This window comes from Trachypithecus francoisi, unplaced genomic scaffold, assembly GCF_009764315.1.
Source record: "Trachypithecus francoisi isolate TF-2019V2 unplaced genomic scaffold, Tfra_2.0 Lachesis_group6, whole genome shotgun sequence".
In the NCBI taxonomy this organism is placed as follows: Eukaryota; Metazoa; Chordata; class Mammalia; order Primates; family Cercopithecidae; genus Trachypithecus; species Trachypithecus francoisi.
In genome coordinates this window covers 65,355,694-65,381,596 of record NW_022681471.1, presented here as the reverse complement: position 1 = coordinate 65,381,596, position 25,903 = coordinate 65,355,694, and the positions used below count along the sequence as shown (strand labels likewise).

General features: G+C 38.9%; 1 protein-coding gene across 1 annotated transcript in view; it reads left to right on the top strand.

Moving 5' to 3' along the window:
• ATP7A (ATPase copper transporting alpha) overlaps positions 1-25,903 on the top strand; it is a 162,475-nt gene that overhangs the window by 102,726 nt on the left and 33,846 nt on the right. The window contains 7 exon segments of the mRNA XM_033202080.1: positions 3,154-3,317; positions 9,456-9,617; positions 11,490-11,566; positions 11,770-11,995; positions 13,194-13,427; positions 14,962-15,053; positions 16,060-16,187. Of these exon segments, the coding sequence (XP_033057971.1) occupies positions 3,154-3,317; positions 9,456-9,617; positions 11,490-11,566; positions 11,770-11,995; positions 13,194-13,427; positions 14,962-15,053; positions 16,060-16,187 (1,083 nt within the window).

The following is a 25,903-nucleotide window of genomic DNA, read 5'->3' as shown; positions in this document are numbered from 1 at the left end:
AAAAAAAAAAGAAAGAAAAAAAAGATATGTGATGAGTTTTCATGAGATCAAAGTCACAGATTTGGTACTTTGGCTGCCGTAGCCCTAGGTGTCTTAATGATACATATGGTTAATCAAGAGCTAAATAAAGAAGTATGGACTAGTATAAGCTTATCCCCACCATTAAGAACATTACTCAAAATGTATATAGTAATCACCTCACATCATATATTAATATTAAGGGCAGAAGATTGTTATAACAAAATGTATGGTATACAGAGCCATCTTCAGTTCAATATTACCTTGTCTGCATTCTATGATTTCTGCTTCAGTTTAGCCTCCATTCTTTCTAACTGGAATGCACTCAAGGCTAAAGCTTCTATTATTCTTTTTTAGATTAATTTAAAAAGAAAGGAGGGAGGTTGCCAAGCAAATGAAAGCAAAAGAAGCATTCAAGGTTTCTATTAATTTAAGAACCAACTATTTTGGGGCAATTCAGAAATAACCTTCTTCATGAGACAAGCAATGCCTATGCCAGTTACAATTTTTTTAAAAGTCTGTTAAGCTGATTCTTCTAATTACTTCCATATTATCCCTTTTACAACCTCTTAGCCCAGTTAGAAATAACTTTAGCCTAGGTGGAGTCACTACATTCACTTCTTTTTTTACTAAGTAGCATTGGTCTTCTCTCAATTTAGTCTGCAATATACACACATATATATATTTATAATATATGTTATATATATATATAAATGTATATTAATATAATATATAAATATATGAAATATATATGTAATTTATATTTTGAGACAAGTCTCACTCTGTTGCCCAGGCTGGAGTGCAATGGGACCATCTCAGCTCACTGCAACCTCTGCCTCCTGGGTTCAAGCGATTTTCCTGCCTTAGCCTCCCTAGTAGCTGGGACTACAGGTGTGTGCCACCATGCCTGGCTAATTTTTGTATTTTTAGTAGAGTCAGAGTTTCACCATGTTGGCCAGGCTGGTCTTGAACTCCTGACCTCGATCCACCCACCTGGGCCTCCCAAAGTGCTAGGATTACAGGCATGAGCCACCGTACCTGGCACTGCATTATATTTTAAAAAATGAATAGAAAGAGTTCTTATGATCGTTTGAAGAGTTTTTTTAAACTATCTGCAATTTACATAAGTATTGAACTTATGTTTTCGGCATTTGAAAAATCAAATTTTCCCTTCTATTTCTGTTTGCCCATAGATTACATTCAGCTGAAGCAAAAAGATTTTTTCCTACTTTCTCTATACCTTTCCCATATTACTGACACTTCCCCATGAACTGATCACCTGAATTGTTTGATACCAACAAAGCCCAAAATGTAAGCACTTTATATAGAAAAATTAGATTATATTAGGTATTTTGTTTTCTTTTCTTTACAGTGTATACGTTTATCTATTTTTTTAATTTTTAATTTTTCTGAGTATATAGTAGGTGTGTATATTTATAGGGTACATGAGATGTTTTGATACAGACATGCAATGCATAATAATCACATCATAGAAAATGGGGTATCCATCCCTTCAAGCATTTATCCTTTGTGTTATAAACAATTCAGTTATACTCTGTTACTTTTAAATGTACAATTAAATTATGATTGACTATAGTCACACTGTTGTGCTATCAAATACTAGGTCCTATTCATTCTTTTTCTTTGTACCCATTAACCATCCCCACTTCCCCTTACACCCCCCACTATTCTGTTTACTTATTTAAAGCTATTAAATTAATATTTAATCATTTTTTCTTTTTTATCAAACCTCAGTCTTGACCTATGGACTGTTGACACCATTCCCTGCAGGTAGCCATCAAATGCCACAGATTCCTAGAAAGAGCTTCTATTTTTGCTATGTAGAATTAATTTTCTTCTGGCAATGACAGCAATAGCTGGCCTAGAAAAGTGGAATGGTTGTTAAAAAAAGGTTTGCACTAGTGAACAGCATGACTGCCATAAAATGAACTCCTTTTTTTGGTTAACAAGTTGCGTGGGACTTTTTTTCTAGGAATAAGAGCTTTTTAGATTACTGTGTGTCAGACACTAAAACCTGATAATTTAAATAAATGACTATTATTTTATAGTATTATAATGTGTATGTTGATATATTTTTGGATTCTTTGCTGCAATTATGATTTCATAAGTGCATGAACTCCTTTCTCTATTTTTTTTTTTTTTTTTTTTTTTTGAGACAGGATCCTACTCCATCACACATAGTGCATTGCAGTGGTATGAACACTGCTTACTGCAGCCTCGACCTCCCAGGCTCAAGTGATCTTCCCACCTCAGCTTCCTGAGTAGCTGAGACCACAGGCATGCACCACCATGCCCAGCTAATTTTTGTATTTTTTTTTGTAGAGACAGGATTTTGCCATATTGCCCAGGCTGGTGTCGAACTCCTGGACTCAAGCGATCCGCCCTTCTCGGCCCCCCAAAGTTCTGGGATTGCAGGCATGAGCGGTCATGCCCAGCCGAGTCCCTTTCTCTAGTACTCTGTCTTATTAATTTCTAAAAATGCTTTATATGTACAAGATACAGTCTCAAGCAATTGCAATTCATAGGCCTTATTGGATCCAAGTCAGACAAAAAGCTGTTAACTAGTAAACAGTTATAAGACATTGTAAAAATGTGAATACTGCCTGGATATTGATGATATGAAGAATTATTTTAGGTGTGAAAATGGTATTTTGGTTTTTAAAAAAGAGTGTATTTTTTAGAGGTACATATTTAAATATTTACACATGAAATGATGTGATGTCTGGGACTTGCTTCAGCATAATCTGGGTAGAGGGCAGTGAGTGGTGGGTGTAGGAATGTATGAAATAAGATTAGCCAAGTATTATGAAGCAAGGTGATAGGTACATCAAGTTTATTATGTTCTTATACACACACACACACACACACACACACATAGTTGAAAATTTCCATAATAAAAAGTTTAAGAAAAATGAGGCTATCTTTTGGAATAGTTCTAATTGCTTGGGGTCAAGATTGGTATAAAAGTTAAATAATAAATTTCTCCAGGTTCACTTTAATCCTTTCATACTTAAGAGAAATCCTTTCATATTTGAGAATACTAAAAGGTAATTATAACATTACTCTTTTTAAAAAGAATGTTACCTGTATTGTTTTTCTTATCAATGCTCTTAGGAATATATTCTATACTTGTGGCCCTGATGGCTGGCAAGGCAGAAGTAAGATATAATCCTACTGTTATACAACCCCCAATGATAGCAGAGTTCATCCGAGAGCTTGGATTTGGAGCCACTGTGATAGAAAATGCTGATGAAGGAGATGGTGTTTTGGAACTTGTTGTAAGTAAGAATTTTTGTGTGATTAATAAAATTTCCAGAAAAAAACTTGGTAAGGTTCAGAGAAGAGTTGTGAAGATAATTAAAAGTGGGGAAAATAAGATATGATTAAAATTAAGGAAACTGGAAAATGGAAGGATAAGGTATGATTTAATGGTACTCTTCAAGCATGGAATGTAAAAAGATAATTGTCATATCTCTATTAACCAAAAAAGAATTGGGTTTGAATGAATAAATGAAAATTAACTTTTAAAATACAGTATGATTCCTATCTAGTAGCATGTAATTGAATAAATTCCAGATGCATTAAAGACTCAAATTTTATAAAGTCTTAAAACCCGGTGTAAAGCATATTGATTTAAAGTGATCACTTTCTCCAACCCAGCAAATCAGCTGCTAGTGTTCTTTCCTGTGGAAATATGATCATATATGGCTGGGCAGGGTGGCTCACACCTGTAATCCCAGCACTTTGGGAGGCTGAGGTGGGTGGATTACTTGAGGTCAGGAGTTCGAGACCAGCCCAGTCAACATGGTGAAACCCCATCTCTATGAAAAATACAAAAATTAGCCAGGTGTGATGGTGTGCTCCTGTAGTCCCAGCTACTCTGGAGGCTGAGGCATGAGAATCACTTAAACCCAGGTGGCGGAGGTTGCAGTGAGCTGAGATCACACCACTGCACTCCAGCTTGGGTGACAGAATGAGACTTTGTTTTTTTTAAAAAAGGAATATGAACATTCATAAGATTATATTTATTATATAATTTTAAGAGCAAAAATTAGAACCAATCTATATTAAATGTCCTTAATAGGGAATGTTTAAATAAATTATGTATAGACATATTGTAGAATACAATACATATGTTAAAAGAATAAAATAAATCAATTTTTTTTTTTTTTTTTTTTTTTTTTTTGAGACGGAGTCTTGCGTCGCCCGGGCTGGAGTGCAGTGGCCGGATCTCAGCTCACTGCAAGCTCTGCCTCCCGGGTTCACGCCATTCTCCTGCCTCAGCCTCCGGAGTAGCTGGGACTACAGGCGCCCGCCACCTCGCCCGGCTAGTTTTTTGTATTTTTAGTAGAGACGGGGTTTCATCGTGTTAGCCAGGATGGTCTCGATCTCCTGACCTCCTGATCCACCCGTCTCGGCCTCCCAAAGTGCTGGGATTACAGGCTTGAGCCACCGCGCCCGGCCTAAAATAAATCAATATTAACTGACAAGTAAAGATTTCTAGGACATATTATTTACTTAAGCAAAACAAGTTGCAGTGTAATACTTGTGGCATAATCCCATTTAATAAAAAATGCAAAACTACATGTATATGTGCTTATATATGTATATAAACACCTAGAGAAAGGACTAGTGTATACACATGATTAACAGTGTTTATCTCAGGAAGAGAGTGGGATTGAGGGAGAAGAGCAAAGAGAAACTTGCATCGTTTCAACACTGAAAATTTTATGGCTAGAATGTATTTAAGTTTATTTGTATAATTAAAAAAATTAACCTTGTACCAAAATAAGTTCCAGTTTAAGCAAAAATTTGGATGTAGGCTGGGTGTGATGGCTCATGCCTGTAATCTCAGCATTTTGGGAGGCCGAGGTGGGAGGATCACTTGAGCCCAGGAGTTCACGACCAGCCTAGGCAACAGGTAAAACCCCACCTCTACAAAAAGTAAAACTTTAGGCCAGTTGTGGTGGCTCACGCCTGTAATCCCAGCACTTTGGGAGGCCGAGATGGGTAGATCACCTGAGGTCAGGAGTTCAAGACCAGCCTGACCAACATGGTGAAACCCCGTCTCTACTAAAAATACAAAAATTAGCTGGGTGTGGTGGCACGCGCCTGTAATCTCAGCTATTCGGGAGGCTGAGGTGTGAGAATTGTTTGAACCTGGGAGGTGGAAGTTGCACTGAGCCAAGACTGTGCCACTGCACTCCAGCCTGGGCGACACAGTGAGATTCTATCTCAAAAAATAAGAATAAAAAATTAAGTAAAAATTTAGCGAGGTGTGGTGTCATGTACCTGTAGTCCCAGCTACTCGGGAAGCTGAGGTGGGAGGATTGCTTGAGCCTGGGAGGTTGAGGCTGCAGTGAGCTGTGTTCATGCCACTGCACTCCAGCCTAGGGGACGGAGCAAGACCTTGCCCGCCTCCCAAAATTGAATGTAAATAATGAAATCATGAAATTACTAGAAGAAATATTTGGAGCATTTTTTTTCAATATTATGAAACTTTCAGACATACAGGAAAGTCAGAAGAATTGTACAGTAGATACCCTATATACACCAGCTAGATTCTACAATTAATATTTTACTGTATTTGCTTTATCATACATCAATCCATCAATTCATCACTGAAATACTTTTAGACTCACAAGGAAGTACAAAAATAGTACAGAAAATTTCCATGTAGCCTTAATCTAGCTTTTCCCAATGATAACATCTAATTCATTTATAAAACAATATTGGAGGCCGGGCGCAGTGGCTCATGCCTGTAATCCCAGCACTTTGGGAGGCCGAGGTGGGTGGATCACCTGAGGTCAGGAGTTCAAGACTAGCCTGGCCAACATGGTGAAATCCTGTCTCTACTAAAAATACAAAAAATTAGCTAGGCATGGTGACATGCGCCTGTAATCCCAGATACTCAGGAAACTGAGGCAGGAGAATTGCTTGAACCTGGGAGGCAGAGGTTGCAGTGGGCCAAGATCATGCCATTGCACTCCAACCTGGGCAACAACAGTGAAACTCCTTCTCACAAAAAAAAAAAAAGAAAGAAAGAAAAAAAAAGAAAAAAAAATATTGGAGTAGGAAGCGTTTTTCTAAAATACGATACAAAACCGATAAAAGAAAAGATTAATAGATTGATGAATTCAGATACCTAAACATTTCTTCTTGGGAGGAAAGCACTGAATGGAAAGTCAAAAGGCAATTAAAATAATTGTATTCATATCATAGATGAAGGTTAATTTTCTTCATATATGAAGAACTTCTATACATCAATAAGACAAACGTCATCAACCCAAAATTTCTTTTTGATGATAAAGGATATGAACTGACAGTTCACAGAAAAGCAAAAACGATACCTCTTAAACATGAAAAGATGTTCAACTTCATTGGTAATGAGTAAAGCAAATTAAATGGCACTGAAGTACCATTTTCACTTATTGGGTTGGTAAAGTTAACAATTTTAACACTGTGTTTTTGATCTCTCATGTATTGCTGGTGGAGTGTACATTGATACAAGCTGCCAACAGAGGAATTTGGCAATATCTGTCAAAGGTGAAATTGCACATAGCCTTTGCCTCACAAGTTCCACTTGTAGAAATTTATCCAACAGACATGTTTGCATATGTATGAAATGATATGTATGCAAAGATGTTCATTATGGTATTGTTTACAATAGCAAAAGATAGGGAAAAACTAAATTTCAGTCATTAGGGACTAAATACATTATGATACATCCATATCATGGGATACTGAGTAGCTATTAAAAAGAATGAAAAAGAATGAGTGGGCTTTTATATGTTTTTAAGGATTGAAAATAATAGCTTTTTTGAAATACCATAAAACTCACCTTTTTAAAGTGTATAATCCAGTGCATTTTAGTATATTCACAGACTTGTGCAACTATCACCACTATCTGATTTCAAAACATTTCCATCCCCATGAAAATAAAACTCATTAGTAGTCATTCTTTAGTCCTAATCTCTTACCTGTACTGGTTCTACTCTCTCTACTCTAGGCAACCACTAATCTACTTTGTATTTGTATAGATTTGCCTATTCTGGACATTTCATATAAATGGCATAATATAATATGTGGTCCTTTGTAACCGACTTCTTTTATTTACCATAGTGTATTCATGGTTGATCCATGTTCTAGCATGTATCATTACTGCATTCCTTTGTATTACCAAATAATATTCTGGTGTATGAATATACTACATTTTGTTGATTTATTCGTCAGTTTATGGACAATTGGATTGTTTCCGCTTTATGAATATTGCTGCTATTGTAAGTAATGCTGCTATGAACATTCATGTACAAGTTTTTGTGTGAACTTATGTTTTTAATTCCCTTGGGGATATACCTAGAAGTGGAATTACTAAGTCATCTAGTAACTCTATATTTAGCCTTTTAAAGGACTGCCAGACTTTTTCTAAAGCAGCTGTATCATTTCATATCCCCACCAACATTGTATTGATATTCCAGTTGTTCCATATGCATGTCAACACTTGCTATTACGTTTTTATTATAGCCATCCCAGTGGAAGTGATCTCATTTTGGTTTTGATTTGCATTTCCCTGATGACTAATGATGTTGAGTATCTCTTCTTGTGCTTATTAGTCTTTCATAAATGTTCTTTGGAGAAACAATTCGAATTTTTGCCTTTTTTCTTTTTTTTTTTGAGACGGAGTCTCTCTCTGTCGCCCAGGCTGGAGTGCAATGGCGCGATCTCGGCTCACTGCAAGCTCCGCCTCCCAGGTTCACGCCGTTCTCCTGCCTCAGCCTCCCGAGTAGCTGGGACTACAGACGCCTGCCACCACGCCCGGCTAATTTTTTTGTATTTTTAGTAGAGACGGGGGTTTCACCATGCTGCCAGGATGGTCTCGATCTCCTGACCTTATGATCCACCCGCCTCAGCCTCCCAAAGTGCTGGGATTACTGGCATGAGCCACCGCTCCTGACCATTTTTGCTCATTTTTAATTGGATTGTTTGTCTTTTTATTACTGAGTTGTAAGAATATATATTCTAGATACAAGTCCCTTATCTGATATATGATTTTCAAATATTTTCTCCCATTCTGGTATTGCCTCTTTACTTCCTTGGTGGTGGTGTTTAGAGCACAGAAGTTTTCTGGGTACAGCGTAGGTGTATGTGCATGTATTTATGAGGTATATGAGATGTTTTGATACACGCATGCAATGAGTAACAAACACATATAAAGTGGGGTATCCATCCCCTCAAGCATTTATCCTTTGTGTTACAGATAATCCATTTATACTCTTTTAGTTATTTTTAAATGTATGATTAAGTTATTATTGACTATATTCATCCTGTTGTGCTATGAAATACTATGTCTTATTCATTCTATTTTTTGTACTCCATCTTGTTTTCTTGAATAAATGCTTTCTAAATTGCTGCAAACTTGTTTGATTTCCAGATTTCTGGAAAAAGATGGTTCTTACAATTTCTGCCCATTTTCTCATGGCTTTTACAGAGAGAATTTTAGAGGTCTTACTGCACCATTTGCACTGATATCCCTTCAGCAGATATACTTGAATAAATCCTTCTTAATTTGTGGTATGCCCTTTGGTCAATTTCCAGAGTATTTCAATGGTTGTTTTTTGATACTTTTGTCAGTTTTATCATTGCTTTTTGAGGAAAGGATTTGCTGAGCTCCTCACACAGTCATTCTAGAAGTCATGCCCATCCATCTTAGAATTTAATGCCCAGCTAAACTATAACCCCACTCAAGATATAGGGAAAAATACATTTTTTAGACATAAAAAGTCAAAACACTTTTGCCATCCATTAACTTCACTAAAAGTTATACTAGTGGTTATATACTTTAGCAGGATGAAAAAAAAAAATCCAGAGGGAAGCAAGACTTTGGATACAAGAAACAATAATAAATGTCAAATCCTCTATCACTGAGTAGTAGTGACAGGAATTGGGAGACTTTTAATGAGATCCTCTTCTATCTGGGACCATATATTTGTTTGATGTGGTATAAAAATGATACCCTAATGATCAAATCTAAAGCATACTAGTAGTGCAATTAAGATCTTGTGTGGCAATCCCATGAGTCCTTTTGTGAAAAGTGGTAACTCGGGTCGGGCACAGTGGATCACTTGAGGTCAGGAGTTCGAGACCAGCCTGGCCAACATGGTGAAACCATGTCTCTTCAAAAAGACAAAAAAATTAGCCGGGCATGGTAAAACATGCCTGTAACCCCAGCTACTTAAGAGGCTGAGGCAGGAGATCACTTGAACCTGGGAGGCGGAGGTTGCAGTGAGCCGAGATTGCGCTGCTGTATTCCAGCCTGGGTGACAGAGCAGGAGACTCTGTCTGAGAAAAAAAAAAAAAGATAACTCATGTTTAATGGTGAATTTGTTCCTGAAGAACAAATGCTTTGTCTTTAACAGGTGAGAGGAATGACGTGTGCCTCCTGTGTACATAAAATAGAGTCGAGTCTCACAAATCACAGAGGGATCCTGTACTGCTCTGTGGCCTTGGCAACCAACAAAGCACATATTAAATATGACCCAGAAATTATTGGTCCCAGAGATATTATCCATACAATTGAAGTAAGTGCCAAGAATTTATGTTTCTGTGTTCTTACCTATTTAATCAGCATTCCCGTGAATCATTTCTGGTTTGCATCAGATAGAGGCAATGAAAAAAAAAATCTAACTCCTTTGAATACTTCAAACAAGATCTGTCTCAAATTTAATGTAAATGTGCCTGCATTTTTTTTTTTTTTTGGTCTTTTTCAGGAAAAGTTAGGCAAAGGTACATTTACACTATTAATCAGGAGCAAACAAGTTAGAACCACAAAACACTCAAAATATTTAGAAATGAAAATAAAGTATAATTTGTTATAAATAAGATTCATAGTAGTTACTAAGAAAGTGAAGAATCCTGTTTGATGGCTTTTTGTTTGTTAGGTCAAAACAAAAGACCTATTTTTAAGTTAAAGTAAGAAATTTAAAAGATCAAACCCAGCTGGACATGGTGGCTCACGCCTATAATCTCAGCATTTTGGGAGGCCTAGATGGCAGAATCACTTGAGGCCAGGAGTTCAAGAGCATCCTGGGCAACATAGCGAGACCCTGTCTCTGCAACAAAAATGAAAATAATTAGCCAGGCGTGGCGCCACGCACCCATAGTGTTAGTCACACGAGAAGCAGAGGTAGGAGGATTGCTTAAGCCTAGGAGTTCAAGGTTACCGTGAGAGAGACCCTGTCTCTAAAACAAACAACACAACCCTTTCTTTGTGACAGATTCATTGTGTGTTCTTCAATAAATCTTAAGTGGTAATACATGTGAATGTATTTTAAAAGTTTCAGTATGCTATAGAATTGGTGTTCAAGTGATTTAAAGCATCTTAATAGTTCAATTAAGATCCTATTAGTATAGATGACATTACCATTACCATTTTTGTGAAACTAGTGTTACTGAGTACCTACTATGTGCCGGTTACCAAGACTGCAAAGCTTCAACCCTTAATTGCCACAGCAATGTGGTCATATTCATTTTGGAGGTGAGGAAACCCAGATTAAGAGAAGTTAAGTTACTTACCAGAGTCACATAGCTAGTAACTGTCATAACTGGGATTTGAGCCTAATTACTGACTCCAAAGCTCACGCTTGTTCTATTCACTGTGCACTGCCAACAAATGTAAAATGGCAGCATTTCCCCTAGCAGTTGTAAATATAATGTGTATTACTATCTATGGTCAGATAAGTCTTGCTTAGGGGTAGTTTCCTTTTTATACTTTGTTTTATTGGGGAAAATGATTTTTGTTCATGTTCTTTTTCTGATAAAACAAGAATAAATACTGCATATGCAAGGCCTTGAATAATCTATTTAGTATGGTGCTAGCTTTTTTTTTTTTTTTTTTCTGAGACAGAGTCTCACTCTGTTGCCCGGGCTGGAGTGCAGTAGCGCGATCTCAGCTCACTGCAACCTCTGCCTCCTGGGTTCAAGTAATTCTCCTGCCTCAGCTTCCTGAGTAGCTGGGATTACAGGCGCCTGCCCCCTATACCCAGCTAATTTTTTGTATTTTTAGTAGAGACGAGTGCTCTTGAACTCCTGACCTTGTGATTTGCCTGCCTCGGCCTCCCAAAGTGCTGGGATTACAGGTATGAGCCACCGTGCCCGGCCTGGTGCTAGCTTTTATGGCCTATTAATGAGAACCTCTACTGAGGACAGTTGTACTTGAGTTAAACTGTTATATATAGGATAGATATTAACTAGAATTAAGGAAATATTCACTTCTTTGATGAAAGTTTGGAAATAAAGGCAATCAAGAGCAGGAAGCACATCTTCATCTTTGTATTCCCCAGAGTGACTTGCCCTCAGTAATTGAGCTGTTCTTAATGACAATACCATGGCTTAGAATTTCTGTACACAATGTATGTTCAGTGAAATAATTTTTTTCTCATGAATTTCCTTAGAGCTTAGGTTTTGAAGCTTCTTTGGTCAAGAAGGATCGGTCAGCAAGTCACCTAGATCATAAACGAGAAATAAGACAGTAAGTACTTTTAGAGTGTCAGTTAAAAACAGATTTTGACTCCTTATTACAAGTTTAACATCCTTTTTGCATGTCAGTTTTTATAATACCATCCTTATACTGGATGAAATGTTCACAATGTGTGTCTCTCTATAGTACATAGAATCTTTACCTATTAGCTATTTATGACCATTATTTTTCTTTTTTTATTTTTTCCATATAAGATGGAGACGGTCTTTTGTTGTGAGTCTGTTTTTTTGTATTCCTGTAATGGGGCTGATGATATATATGATGGTTATGGACCACCACTTTGCAACTCTTCACCATAGTCAAAACATGAGTAAAGAAGAAATGATCAACCTTCATTCTTCTATGTTCCTGGAGCGCCAGATTCTTCCAGGATTGTCCATTATGAATTTGCTGTCCTTTTTATTGTGTGTACCTGTACAGGCAAGTGAATTGTTAGCAAATATATTTGTTAATAATGAAAAATAAGCAAAATTTGGCAGGCAAGGTTTTATTTTCAACTACAAAACTGATGTTAGCCAGAAGTCTGATCATTTTATGCCATATACTTTACAAAAATAATCTTCAACTGAGTACTTATTTAAGTAGATAATAGACACCATTTAACCCCTAAGAAAGAGGTCAAGTTTTTTGGATTTGGTATTTATATCTACTACTGTATATAATGTTGTTTTATTTTTAAATTTTTATTTATCTTTTTTTTTTTTTTTTAGAGATGGGGTTTTGCTCTGTCACCCAGGCTGGAATGCAGTGGTACAAGCACAGCTCACTGCAGTCTTCAACTCCAGGGCTCAAGCAGTCCTTCTGCCTCAGCCTTCTGAGTAGCTGGGACTTACAGCCGCTAGCCACTGCACCCAGCTCAATGACTTTATTTTTGTTATTTCTTCCTGGCACTTCAGTTCATTACTTTCTGTATGTTTTAAACTCTTTTTTCAAGATAAAATTTTACTGAGGAATAGAATACTTCTATCAAATAAATATTTTCCTTTATCTGATCCTTATAAAAGGCAATAATGATTTTAAAAACATCTTAGTTTCTCTGTTTTAATGAAATAAGCTTTCCAGTTATATTTACCAACAGAAACAGCCAACAGATTTCATAGCTTGTGATACACCACTTAGTTTGAGTTTTGGAAAGATGGGTGAGTTTTATACAAAAAAATCCTTGAAGAAAATGTAATTCCTTTCCTAGTTCCTGTTTTTGCTGGCCTCAGAAAGAAAAATCTGCTTGGTGTGATGGTTCATGCCTGTAATCCCAGCTACTTGGGAGGCTGAGGCAGGAGGGTTGCTTGAGGCCAGGAGTTTGAGATCAGCCTGGGCAACATAGCAAGACCGTCTCTAAAAAAAAAAAAAAAAAAAAAGGAAGAAGCATCTGATTTTCCTTGTATTATGGAATATCCATTGGATCGTAGATGATAGCCCCCACAGACTTATGCAGCAATTTGAATACCTCCCTCTGCATGTACATCTATTGAAATACAAACATGATTGTTTTGGCTTAATCTCCTTTTAGTGTTTATGGGTTAGCTAAAAGCCAAAGAAAGTGACTATTGATACTTTTAAGTTATTGAAATATATATGAATTTTTAAAAATTCATTGATTATCATTCCTATATTGCAGTTTTTCGGAGGCTGGTACTTCTACATTCAGGCTTATAAAGCACTGAAGCATAAGACAGCAAATATGGACGTACTGATTGTGCTGGCAACCACCATTGCATTTGCCTACTCTTTGGTTATTCTTCTAGTTGCAATGTATGAAAGAGCCAAAGTGAACCCTATTACTTTCTTTGACACACCCCCTATGCTGTTTGTGTTTATTGCACTAGGCCGATGGCTGGAGCATATAGCAAAGGTAAAGTAAGAAAGGGTGACATTTGTTAAAATGTTGGGTGGATAAATGACCATAGTATTTTTTAGGCCAATCATTGGAAATACATGTTTTTATGTAGTTACCATTTACTGAAAGACATATTTTCATTTTGGCAATATTTTAAGTTAAATATCCATTTAGAAGATTTACCAAATATGGAATTAATACTGTAGATTGTACAGTATGTCTGTTTATTTTAAGAGAGACAAATGAGAAATACTTATCACTTGTTTACTACATCACATTATTAATTGAAAATTGACATGACCACATGGTTTAAAATAATGATAGAAAAAATTCACCCATATTCCCTTGCTATAATGTAAATCATTTTCTAATTCCATTCTACATACCTTTCTATTTAACAGAATTGCAAATGTAGTATTCATGCTACTTTGTACCCTTAACACTGTAAAGTTTTTCCCCATTTTTGCAGTCTAGATAATTATCTAATATTTCTGACTAAGTCTGTCATGTCAGTTTGCTTTAATTTACTAAACCATTCAGGTATTTTTCACCATTAGATTGTTTCTAATTTTTTATTTTTAGATAATCCTGCATTGAACATATTCATGTCTAATAGTCATTTCCATTGAGCTAATATCTTGGAAGACATTACAGTGGATGTGATTACTGGGTTAAAGGGCATAACTATTTCTCTGGTTCATGCTACAAGTTGTAACAGTTTTTGCCAGCAGGGGTACGTCAGTGAAGTATTTTTACTACAACTTCACCAGCATTGCATCCCCCCCAAATTCTTGCTAAGTTAATAGACATTAAATGGTATTACAGGGTTACTTTAGTTTGTGTTTCTTCCATTAATGGTGGGGATAAACATTTTTTCATCATTGGATGTTTATATTTCCTTTTGAATGATTTGCCTGTATATGTCCTTTGCCTGTATGTTTATTGGGTTCCTCATGTTTTTCTTATTAATTTATATAATTTCTTCATAAATAATCCCTAATAATACTTTTAAAAATATTTTGTGTATTTTTAGGCTGGGCGTGGTGGCTCATGCCTGTAATCCCAGCACTTTGGGAAGCTGAGGTGGGCGGATCACAAGGTCAGGAGTTTGAGACCAGCCTGGCCAACATGGTGAACCCCATCTCTACTAAAAATACAAAAATTAGCCAGGCATATAATCCCAGCTACTCGGGAGGCTGAGGCAGGAGAATTGCTTGAACTCAGGAGGCAGAGGTTGCGGTGAGCCGAGATCACGCTACTGTACTGCATCCTGGGTAACAGAGTGAGACTCTATCTCAAAAAAATAAATAAATAAAAAATAAAATATTTTGTGTACTTTATCTTTTTGAAGTGAAACATTTTCTAGTGAAACATTTTGAAGTAAAACATTCAAACATTTTGAAGTGAAACATTTTCATATTAATTTTTGAACAAATTAATATTCCTAAAGCTGTCTTTTGGGTAAATGCTAAAGATTGTATTTTTATTTTAGTTAAGACCTGAACTTTTTCTTCCTTAGCATTTTCAATGTGTTTGTTTTAATTTATAGGGCAAAACATCGGAGGCTCTTGCAAAGCTAATTTCACTACAAGCTACAGAAGCAACTATTGTAACTCTTGATTCTGATAATATCCTCCTCAGGTATTTATCTTCCCTCTTCCCTCTTCTCTTTTTTTAACTTCTTAAGAAAAATTTCAGATATACACAGAAGTAGAAAAAGGACTATCATGAATTCACATAATCTGTCTCCCAGATATAAAAATTATCCCATTTTGCCATGCTTCATCTATCCATTTTATCTTTCTTTCTTGTTGCAGTAGTATTAAACCAAATGTCAGTCATATTGTTTTACTGCTAAATATTCTGTATTATCTCTAAAAAGGATATATTCTGATATAACTATACTACCATATTATACCTAACAAAATGAACATTAATTCCTTAATGTCACCTAAGACCCAATTAGTATTCATGTTTCTCCTGTTGTCTCCAAAATGTTTTAAGTCTCTTTGCCTGAACTAGAATTCAAACAAGATCCATGCATCATTGCATTTGACTATCATATGACTTATGTTCTTTTAATCTAAAACAGCACCTCCCTTCTTTCTTCTCATTCTCCTTCCTTCCCTCCTCCCCCCAAAACAATTAACTTGTTGAAGAAATAGCCATCAGTTGTTCTGTAGAATATCCCACAATCTGAATTTATCTCTTTGCTTCCTTTTGGTTTCATTTAACTTGTTTTATAACTCCTGTGTTACTTGTAAATTGGAAGATAAAGCTAAAGACTTGATTAGATTTCAATCTTTTGTATTTCTCATTTTTATACTCATAAAGTTGTTTAGGCAAAGTTACATAATACATAAAGTTTTAGTTAAATGAAACCCATTACATTATTTTTTAAAACTTTCAGTTTTTAATTTAATGACTGTTCAAAAAAATATTTAGAGTGCCTACTTTGTGCTAGCTACTGTGCTGTTCATAACAGTAAGCAAGACTGACATACTAGTTCCTAGCTTAAATGTTGGTTCTAGCTTCCATTGGTGGTAATTATGGAGCCACAAGCTTGACGTGAACTAAAGAGCTTGCATGGAGAGGTCAGGGTAGGAAGCATATTATAATGGTGCTTTTTATGTTAACTTATATCCAGTGAAGAACAAGTGGATGTGGAACTTGTACAACGTGGAGATATCATTAAAGTAGTTCCAGGAGGCAAATTTCCAGTGGATGGTCGTGTTATTGAAGGACATTCTATGGTAGATGAGTCCCTCATCACAGGTATGTTCTTTCAAAGGATCATGACCAAAATGTTAAGAAGAATATACATGAAAGATGAAGCACTTTTTGTAGAAGCTATGAGTACATAAATTATGAACAAAGAAAATAAGTTCTTTTAAGACTGTATTAAATCAGTTTCCTCAGATTTACTTTGTGGCTTTAGTTATGCTATTAGTCCATTTTCACATTGCTATGAAGAAATACCTGAAACTGGGTAATTTATAAAACAAAGAGGTTTAATTGACTCACAGTTCCATATGTCTGGGGAGGCCTCAGGAAACTTGTAATCATGGTGGAAGAGAAGGGGAAGCAAGGACCTTCTTCACAAGGCAGCAGGAGAGAGAAGTGCTAACAGGGGAAATGCCAGATGCTTATAAAACCATAAGGTTTCATGAGAACTCACTATCATGAGAACAACATAGGGGAAACCGCCCCCGTGATTCAATCACCTCCCCTCCTCGACATGTGGGGATTACAATTTGAGATGAGATTTGGGTGGGGACACAGAGCCAAACCATATCATCCCACCCTTGACCCATCCCAAATGTCATGTCTTTTCACATTTCAAAACCAATCATGCCTTCCCAACAGTCCCCTAAAGTCTTATTTCAGTATTAACTCAAAAGTCCACAATCTAAACTCTCATCTGAGACAAGTCAAGTCCCTTCCACCTATGAGACTGTAAAATCAAAAACTATTTCCTTCCAAGATACAATGTGGGTACAGGCATTGGATAAATGCTCTCATTCCAAATGGGAGAAATTGGCCAAAACAAAGGGGCTACAGGCCCCATGCAAGTCTAAAATCCATTGGGGCAGTCATTAAATCTTAAAGCTCCAAAATGATCTCCTTTGACTTCATGTCTCACATCCAGGTCATGCTGATGCAAGAAGTAGGCTCCCAAGGTCTTGGTCGGATCCACCCCTGTGGTTTTGCAGGGTACAGCCCCCCCCAAAATGGCTGCTTTCACAGGCTGGTGTTGAGTGTCTGTGGCTTTTCCAGCTGCACAGTACAAGCTGTTGGTGAATCTCTACCATTCTTGGTCTGGAGAATAGTGGCCCTCTTCTCACAGCTCCACTAGGCAGTGCTGCATTGGGGACTCTGTGTAGGGGCTCCAAACTCATATTTCCCTTCTGTACTGCCCTAGCAGAGGTTTTCCATGATGGCTCCTCCCCTGCAGTAGACTTCTGCCTGGACATCCAGGCATTTCCATACATCCTCTGAAATCTAGGCAGAGGTTCCCAAACTTCAGTTCTTTACTTCTGTGCACCTGCAGGCCCAACACCACGTGGAAGCTGCCAAGGCTTGGGGCTTGCACTCTCTGAAGCAATGGCCTGAGTTGTACCTTGACCCCTTTTAGCCCTGACTGGAGCTGAAGCTGCTGGGATGCAGGATACCATGTCACTGAGGCTGCACAGAGCATCAGAGGCCCAGGTTCCCAGCCCACAAAATCATTTTTTCTCCTAGGCCTCAGGGCCTGTGATGGGAGGGGCTGCTGCCAAAATCTCTGAGACGTCCTGGAGATGTTTTTCCCATTGTCTTGGTGATTAACATTTGGCTCCTCGTTACTTATGCAAATTTCTGTAGCCAGCTTGAATTTCTCGCCAGAAAATGGATTTTTCTTTTTTTTTTTTTTAATTTCTTTTTTTATTCTACTTTAAGTTCTAGGGTACATGTGCATAACGTGCAGGTTTGTTACATATGTATACTTGTGCCATGTTGGTGTGCTGCACCCATCAACTCATCAGCACCCATCAATTCGTCATTTATATCAGGTATAACTCCCTATGCAATCCCTCCCCCCTCCCCCCCCATGATAGGCCCCGATGTGTGATGTTCCCCTTCCCGAGTCCAAGTGATGTCATTGTTCAGTTCCCACCTATGAGTGAGAACATGTGGTGTTTGGTTTTCTCTTCTTGTGATAGTTTGCTGAGAATGATGGTTCCAGCTGCATCCATGTCCCTACAAAGGACGCAAACTCATCCTTTTTTATGGCTGCATAATATTCCATGGTGTATATGTGCCACATTTTCTTAATCCAGTCTGTCACAGATGGACATTTGGGTTGATTCCAAGTCTTTGCTATTGTGAATAGTGCCGCAATAAACATACGTGTGCATGTGTCTTTATAGCAGCATGATTTATAATCCTTTGGGTATATACCCAGTATTGGGATGGCTGGGTCATATGGTACATCCAGTTCTAGATCCTTGAGGAATCGCCATACTGTTTTCCATAATGGTTGAACTAGTTTACAATCCCACCACAGTGTAAAAGTGTTCCTATTTCTCCACATCCTCTCCAACACCTGTTGTTTCCTGACTTTTTAATGATTGCCATTCTAACTGTGTGAGATGGTATCTCATGGTGGTTTTGATTTGCATTTCTCTGATGGCCAGTGATGATGAGCATTTTTTCATGTGTCTGTTGGCTGTATGAATGTCTTCTTTTGAGAAATGTCTGTTCATTTCCTTTGCCCCTTTTGATGGGGTTGTTTTTTTCTTGTAAATTTGTTTGAGTTCTTTGTAGATTCTGGATATTAGCCCTTTGTCAGATGAGTAGATTGCAAAAATTTTCTCCCATTCTGTAGGTTGCCTGTTCATTCTGATGGTAGTTTCTTTTGCTGTGCAGAAGCTCTTTAGTTTAATTACATCCCATTTGTCAATTTTGGCTTTTGCTGCCATTGCTTTTGGTGTTTTAGACATGAAGTCCTTGCCCATGCCTATGTCCTGAATGATACTACCTAGGTTTTCTTCTAGGGTTTTTATGGTATTAGATCTAACATTTAAGTCTCTGATCCATCTTGAATTAATTTTCGTATAAGGAGTAAGGAAAGGATCCAGTTTCAGCTTTCTACTTATGGCTAGCCAATTTTCCCAGCACCATTTTTAAATAGGGAATCCTTTCCCCATTTCTTGTTTCTCTCCGGTTTGTCAAAGATCAGATGGCTGTAGATGTGTGGTATTATTTCTGAGGACTCTGTTCTGTTCCATTGGTCTATATCTCTGTTTTGGTACCAGTACCATGCTATTTTGGTTACTGTAGCCTTGTAGTATAGTTTGAAGTCAGGTAGCGTGCTGCCTCCTGCTTTGTTCTTATGACTTAGGATTGTCTTGGCAATGCGGGCTCTTTTTGGTTCCATATGAACTTTAAAGCAGTTTTTTCCAATTCTGTGAAGAAACTCATTGTAGCTTGATGGGGATGACATTGAATCTATAAATACCTTGGGCAGTATGGCCATTTTCACGATATTGATTCTTCCTATCCATGAGCATGGTATGTTCTTCCATTTGTTAGTGTCCTCTTTTCTTTCACTGAGCAGTGGTTTGTAGTTCTCCTGGAAGAGGTCCTTGACATCCCTTGTAAGTTGGATTCCTAGGTATTTTATTCTCTTTGAAGCAATTGTGAATGGAAGTTCATTCCTGATTTGGCTCTCTGTTTGTCTGTTACTGGTGTATATGAATGCTTGTGATTTTTGCACATTAATTTTGTCTCCTGAGACTTTGCTGAAGTTTCTTATCAGCTTAAGGAGATTTTGGGCTGAGACAATGGGGTTTCTAAATATACAATCATGTCATCTGCAAACAGGGACAATTTGACTTCTTCTTTTCCTAACTGGATACCCTTGATTTCTTTCTCTTGCCTGATTGCCCTAGCCAGAACTTCCAACACTATGTTGAATAGGAGTGGTGAGAGAGGGCATCCCTGTCTTGTGCCAGTTTTCAAAGAGAATTTTTCCAGTTTTTGCCCATTGAGTATGATATTGGCTGTGGGTTTGTCATAAATAGCTCTTATTATTTTGAGGTACGTTCCATCAATACCGAATTTATTGAGCGTTTTTAGCATGAAGGGCTGTTGAATTTTGTCAAAAGCCTTTTCTGCATCTATTGAGATAATCATGTGGTTCTTGTCTTTGGTTCTGTTTATGCTGGATTACGTTTATTGATTTGCGAATGTTGAACCAGCCTTGCATCCCAGGGATGAAGCCCACTTGATCATGGTGGATAAGCTTTTTGATGTGCTGCTGTATCCGGTTTGCCAGTATTTTATTGAGGATTTTGCATCGATGTTCCAGAGATATTGGTCTAAAATTCTCTTTTTTTGTTGTGTCTCTGCCAGGCTTTGGTATCAGGATGATGTTGGCCTCATAAAATGAGTTAGGGAGGATTCCCTCTTTTTCTATTGATTGGAATAGTTTCCGAAGGAATGGTACCAGCTCCTCCTGGTACCTCTGGTAGAATTCAGCTGTGAATCCATCTGGTCCTGGACTTTTTTTGGTTGGTAGGCTATTAATTATTGCCTCAATTTCAGAGCCTGCTATTGGTCTATTCAGGGATTCAACTTCTTCCTGGTTTAGTCTTGGAAGAGTGTAAGTGTCCAGAAATTATCCATTTCTTCTAGATTTTCTAGTTGATTTGCGTAGAGGCATTTATAGTATTCTCTGATGGTTGGTTGTATTTCTGTGGGGTCGGTGGTGATATCCCCTTTATCATTTTTTATTGCGTCTATTTGATTCTTCTGTCTTTTCTTCTTTATTAGTCTTGCTAGCGGTCTGTCAATTTTGTTGACCTTTTCAAAAAACCACTCCTGGATTCATTGATTTTTGGAGGGTTTTTTGTGTCCTATCTCCTTCAGTTCTGCTCTGATCTTAGTTATTTCTTGCCTTCTGCTAGCTTTTGAATGTGTTTGCTCTTGCTTCTCCAGTTCTTTTAATTGTGATGTTAGAGTGTCAATTTTAGATCTTTCCAGCTTTCTCTTGTGGGCATTTAGTGCTATAAATTTCCCTCTACACACTGCTTTAAATGTGTCCCAGAGATTCTGGTATGTTGTATCTTTGTTCTCATTGGTTTCAAAGAACATTTTTATTTCTGCCTTCATTTCGTTATGTACCCAGTAGTCATTCAGGAGCAGGTTGTTCAGTTTCCATGTAGTTGAGCGGTTTTGATTGAGTTTCTTAGTCCTGAGTTCTAGTTTGATTGCACTGTGGTCTGAGAGACAGTTTTTTATAATTTCTGTTCCTTTACATTTGCTGAGGAGTGCTTTACTTCCAATTATGTGGTCAATTTTGGAATAAGTGTGATGTGGTGCTGAGAAGAATGTATATTCTGTTCATTGGGGTGGAGAGTTCTGTAGATGTCTATTAGGTCCACTTGTTGCAGAGATGAGTTCAATTCCTGGATATCCTGTTAACTTTCTGTCTCGTTGATCTGTCTAATGTTGACAGTGGAGTGTGAAGTCTCCCATTATTATTGTATGGGAGTCTAAGTCTCTCTTGTAAGTCTCTAAGGACTTGCTTTATGAATTTGGGTGCTCCTGTATTGGGTGCATATATATTTAGGATAGTTAGCTCTTCCTGTTGAATTGATCCTTTTACCATTATGTAATGTCCTTCTTTGTCTCTTTTGATCTTTGATGGTTTAAAGTTTATTTATCAGAGACTAGGATTGCAACCCCTGCTTTTTTTTGTTCTCCATTTGCTTGGTAGATCTTCCTCCATCCCTTTATTTTGAGCCTATGTATGTCTCTGCATGTGAGATGGGTCTCCTGAATACAGCAGACTGATGGGTCTTGACTCTTTATCCAGTTTGCCAGTCTGTGTCTTTTAATTGGAGCATTTAGTCCATTACATTTAAGGTTAATATTGTTATGTGTGAACTTGATCCTGCCATTATGATATTAACTGGTTATTTTGCTCGTTATCTGATGCAGTTTCTTCCTAGCCTCGATGGTCTTTACATTTTGGCATGTTTTTGCAATGGCTGGTACCGGTTGTTCCTTTCCATGTTTAGGGCTTCCTTCAGGGTCTCTTGTAAGGCAGCCTGGTGGTGACAAAATCTCTAAGCATTTGCTTATCTGTAAAGGATTTTATTTCTCCTTCACTTATGAAACTTAGTTTGGCTGGATATGAAATTCTGGGTTTAAAATTCTTTTCTTTAAGAATTTGAGGGCCGGCGCGGTGGCTCAAGCCTGTAATCCCAGCACTTTGGGAGGCCGAGACGGGCGGATCACGAGGTCAGGAGATCGAGACCATCCTTGCTAACACGATGAAACCCCTTCTCTACTAAAATACAAAAAAACTAGCCGGGCGAGGTGGCGCGCCTGTAGTCCAGCTACTCGGAGGCTGAGGCAGGAGAATGGCATGAACCCGGGAGGCGGAGCTTGCAGTGAGCTGAGATTTGGCCACTGCACTCCAGCCTGGGTGACAGAGCGAGACTCCGTCTCAAAAAAAAAAAAAAAAAAAAAGAATGTTGAATATTGGCCCCCACTCTCTTCTGGCTGTAGAGTTTCTGCCGAGAGGTCTGCTGTTAGTCTGATGGCTTCCCTTTGGAGTAACCCAACCTTTCTCTCTGGCTGCCCTTAAGATTTTTTCCTTCATTTCAACTTTGGTGAATCTGGCAATTATGTGTCTTGGTTTGCTCTTCTCGAGGAGTATCTTTGTGGTGTTCTCTGTATTTCCTGAATTTGAATGTTGGCCTGCCCTACTAGGTTGGGGAAGTTCTCCTGGATGATATCCTGAAGAGTGTTTTCCAACTTGGTTCCATTTTCCCCCTCACTTTCAGGCACCCCAATCAGAGTAGATTTGGTCTTTTTACATAATCCCATACTTCTTGCAGGCTTTGTTCATTTCGTTTTCTTCTTTTTTCTTTTGGTTTCTCTTCTCGCTTCATTTCATTCATTTGATCCTCATCGCTGATACTCTTTCTTCCAGTTGATCGAGTCGGTTACTGAAGCTTGTGGATTTGTCACGTATTTCTCGTGTCATGGTTTTCATCTCTGTCATTTCATTTATGACCTTCTCTGCATTAATTATTCTAGCTATCAATTCTTCCACTCTTTTTTTTAGATTTTTAGTTTCTTTGCGCTGGGTACGTAATTCCTCCTTTAGCTCTGAGAAGTTTGATGGACTGAAGCCTTCTTCTCTCATCTTGTCAAAGTCATTCTCTGACCAGCTTTGGTCCGTTGCTGGTGATGAGCTGTGGTCCTTTGCAGGGGGAGATGCGCTCTTATTTTTTGAATTTCCAGCTTTTCTGCCCTGCTTCTTCCCCATCTTTGTGGTTTTATCTGCCTCTGGTCTTTGATGATGGTGACGTACTGATGGGTTTTTGGTATAGGTGTTCTTCCTGTTTGATAGTTTTCATTCTAATAGTCAGGACCCATGTAGGTCTGTTGGAGATTGCTTGAGGTCCACTCCAGACCCTGTTTGCTTGGGTATCAGCAGCAGAGGTTGCAGAAGATAGAATATTGCTGAATAGCGAGTGTACCTGTCTGATTCTTCCTTTGGAAGCTTCCTCTCAGGGGTGTACTCCACCCTGTGAGGTGTGGGGTGTCAGACTGCCCCTAGAGGGACGTCTCCCAGTTAGGCTACTCAGGGGTCAGGGACCCACTTGAGCAGGCAGGCTGTCCGTTCTCAGATCTCAACCTCTGAGTTGGGAGATCCACTGCTCTCTTCAAAGCTGTCAGACAGAGTCGTTTGCGTCTGCATAGGCCTCTGCTGCTTCCCCTTTTGTTGTTTAGCTGTACCCTGTCCCCAGAGGTGGAGTCTACAGAGACAGGCAGGTTTCCTTGAGCTGCTGTGAGCTCCACCCAGTTTGAGCTTCCCAGCAGCTTTGTTTACCTACTTAAGCCTCAGCAATGGCGGGCGCCCCTCCCCCAGCCTCGCTGCTGCCTTGCAGTTAAATCGCAGACTACTGTGCTAGCAATGAGGGAGGCTCCATGAGCGTGGGACCCTCCGGCCAGGTGTGGGTATAATCTCCTGGTGTGCCCGTTTGCTTAAAGCGCAGTATTGGGGTGGGAATTACCCCATTTGCCAGGTGTTGTGTGTCTCAGTTCCCCTGGCTAGGAAAAGGGATTCCCTTCCCCCTTGTGCTTCCCAGGTGAGGCAATGCCTCACCCTGCTTCACCTCTCGCTGGTCGGGCTGCAGGAGCTGACCAGCACCGATTGTCTGGCACTTCCTCGTGAGATGACCGCAGTACCTCAGTTGAAAGTGCAGAAATCACCGGTCTTCTGTGTCGCTCGCGCTGGGAGTTGGAGACTGGAGCTGTTCCTATTTGGCCATCTTGCTCCGCCCCGGATTTTTCTTTTCTATTACATTGTCAGGCTGCGAATTTTCGAAGCCTTTATGCTCTGCTTCCCTTTTAAATGTAAGTTCCAGTTTCAAACCATCTCTTTGTGAACACATAAAACTGAATGCTTTCAGAATAATGCAGGTCACGTCTTGAATGCTTTGCTGCTTAAAAAATTTCTTCTGCCAGATATCATAAATCATCTCTCTCAAGTTCACTATTCCACAGATCTCTAGGGTGGGGGCAAAATGCCACCCATCTCTTTTCTAAAGCATAGCATGAGGGACCTTTACTCCAGTTCTCAATAAGTTCCTCATCTCCGTCTGAGACCACCTCAGCCTGAATTTCATTGTTCACATGACTATCAGCATTTTGATCAAAACCATTCAACAAGTTTGGCTAGGTGTAGTGGCTCATGCCTGTAATCCCAGCACTTTTGGGAGGCCGAGACTGGTGGATCACTTAAGGTCAGGAGTTTGAGACCAGCCTGACTAACATGGTGAAACCTCTTCTCTACTGAAAATATAAAATTAGCTAGGTTTGGTGGAGCATGCCTGTAATCCCAGCTACTTGGGAGGATGAGGCAGAAGTATCACTTGAACTCAAGAAGCAGGGGTGGCAGTGAGCCGAGATTGCACCATTGCACTCCAGCCTGGGCAAGAAGTGCGAAACTCTGTTACAGAAACAAACAAACAAACAAAAGCCAAAGCCATTCACCAAATTTCTATGAAGTTCCAAACTTTCCCACATTTTCCTGTCTTTTTCTGAGCCCTCCGAACTGTTCCAGCCTCTGCCCATTACCCAGTTCCAAAGTCGCTTCCACATTTTTAAGTATCTTTATAGCAGTGCCCTACTCCCCGTGGTAACAACTTACTCCATTTACTACATTCGTCGGTTTTCACACTGCTCTAAAGAAATATCCAACACTGGGGCCGGGCGCGGTGGCTCAAGCCTGTAATTCCAGCACTTTGGGAGGCCGAGACGGGCGGATCACGAGGTCAGGAGATCGAGACCATCCTGGCTAACACGGTGAAACCCCGTCTCTACTAAAAATACAAAAACTAGCCGGGCGAGGTGGCGGGCGCCTGTAGTCCCAGCTACTCGGGAGGCTGAGCAGGAGAATGGCATAAACCCGGGAGGCGGAGCTTGCAGTGAGCTGAGATCCGGCCACTGCACTCCAGTCCGGGCGACAGAGCGAGACTCCGCCTCAAAAAAAAAAAAAAAAAAAAAAAAAGAAATATCCAACACTGGGCAATTTATGAAGGAAGGAAGTTTAATTGATTCACAGTTCTGCATGACTGGGAAGGCCTCAGGAAACTTAAAATCTTGGCAGAAGGTGAAAGGGGCAACGACCTTCTTCATAAGGCAACAGAGAGAAGTGCCAGCAGGGGAAATGCCAGACACTTACAAAACCATTAGATCTCATGAAAACTCACTCATCACAAGAATAGCATGGGGGAAATGGGCCCCCCATGACTCAATCATCTCCCTCCCTTGACATGTGGGGATTTCAATTAGAGATGAAACTTGGGTGGGGACACAGAGCCAAACCATATCAGCTATTGAAGGCTTTTATCACTGGAGATTATTAGCTACTATAATGCATAACCAAAGGAAGTTGTCTCAGTTTCTTGTAGACTTGATGGACTTTG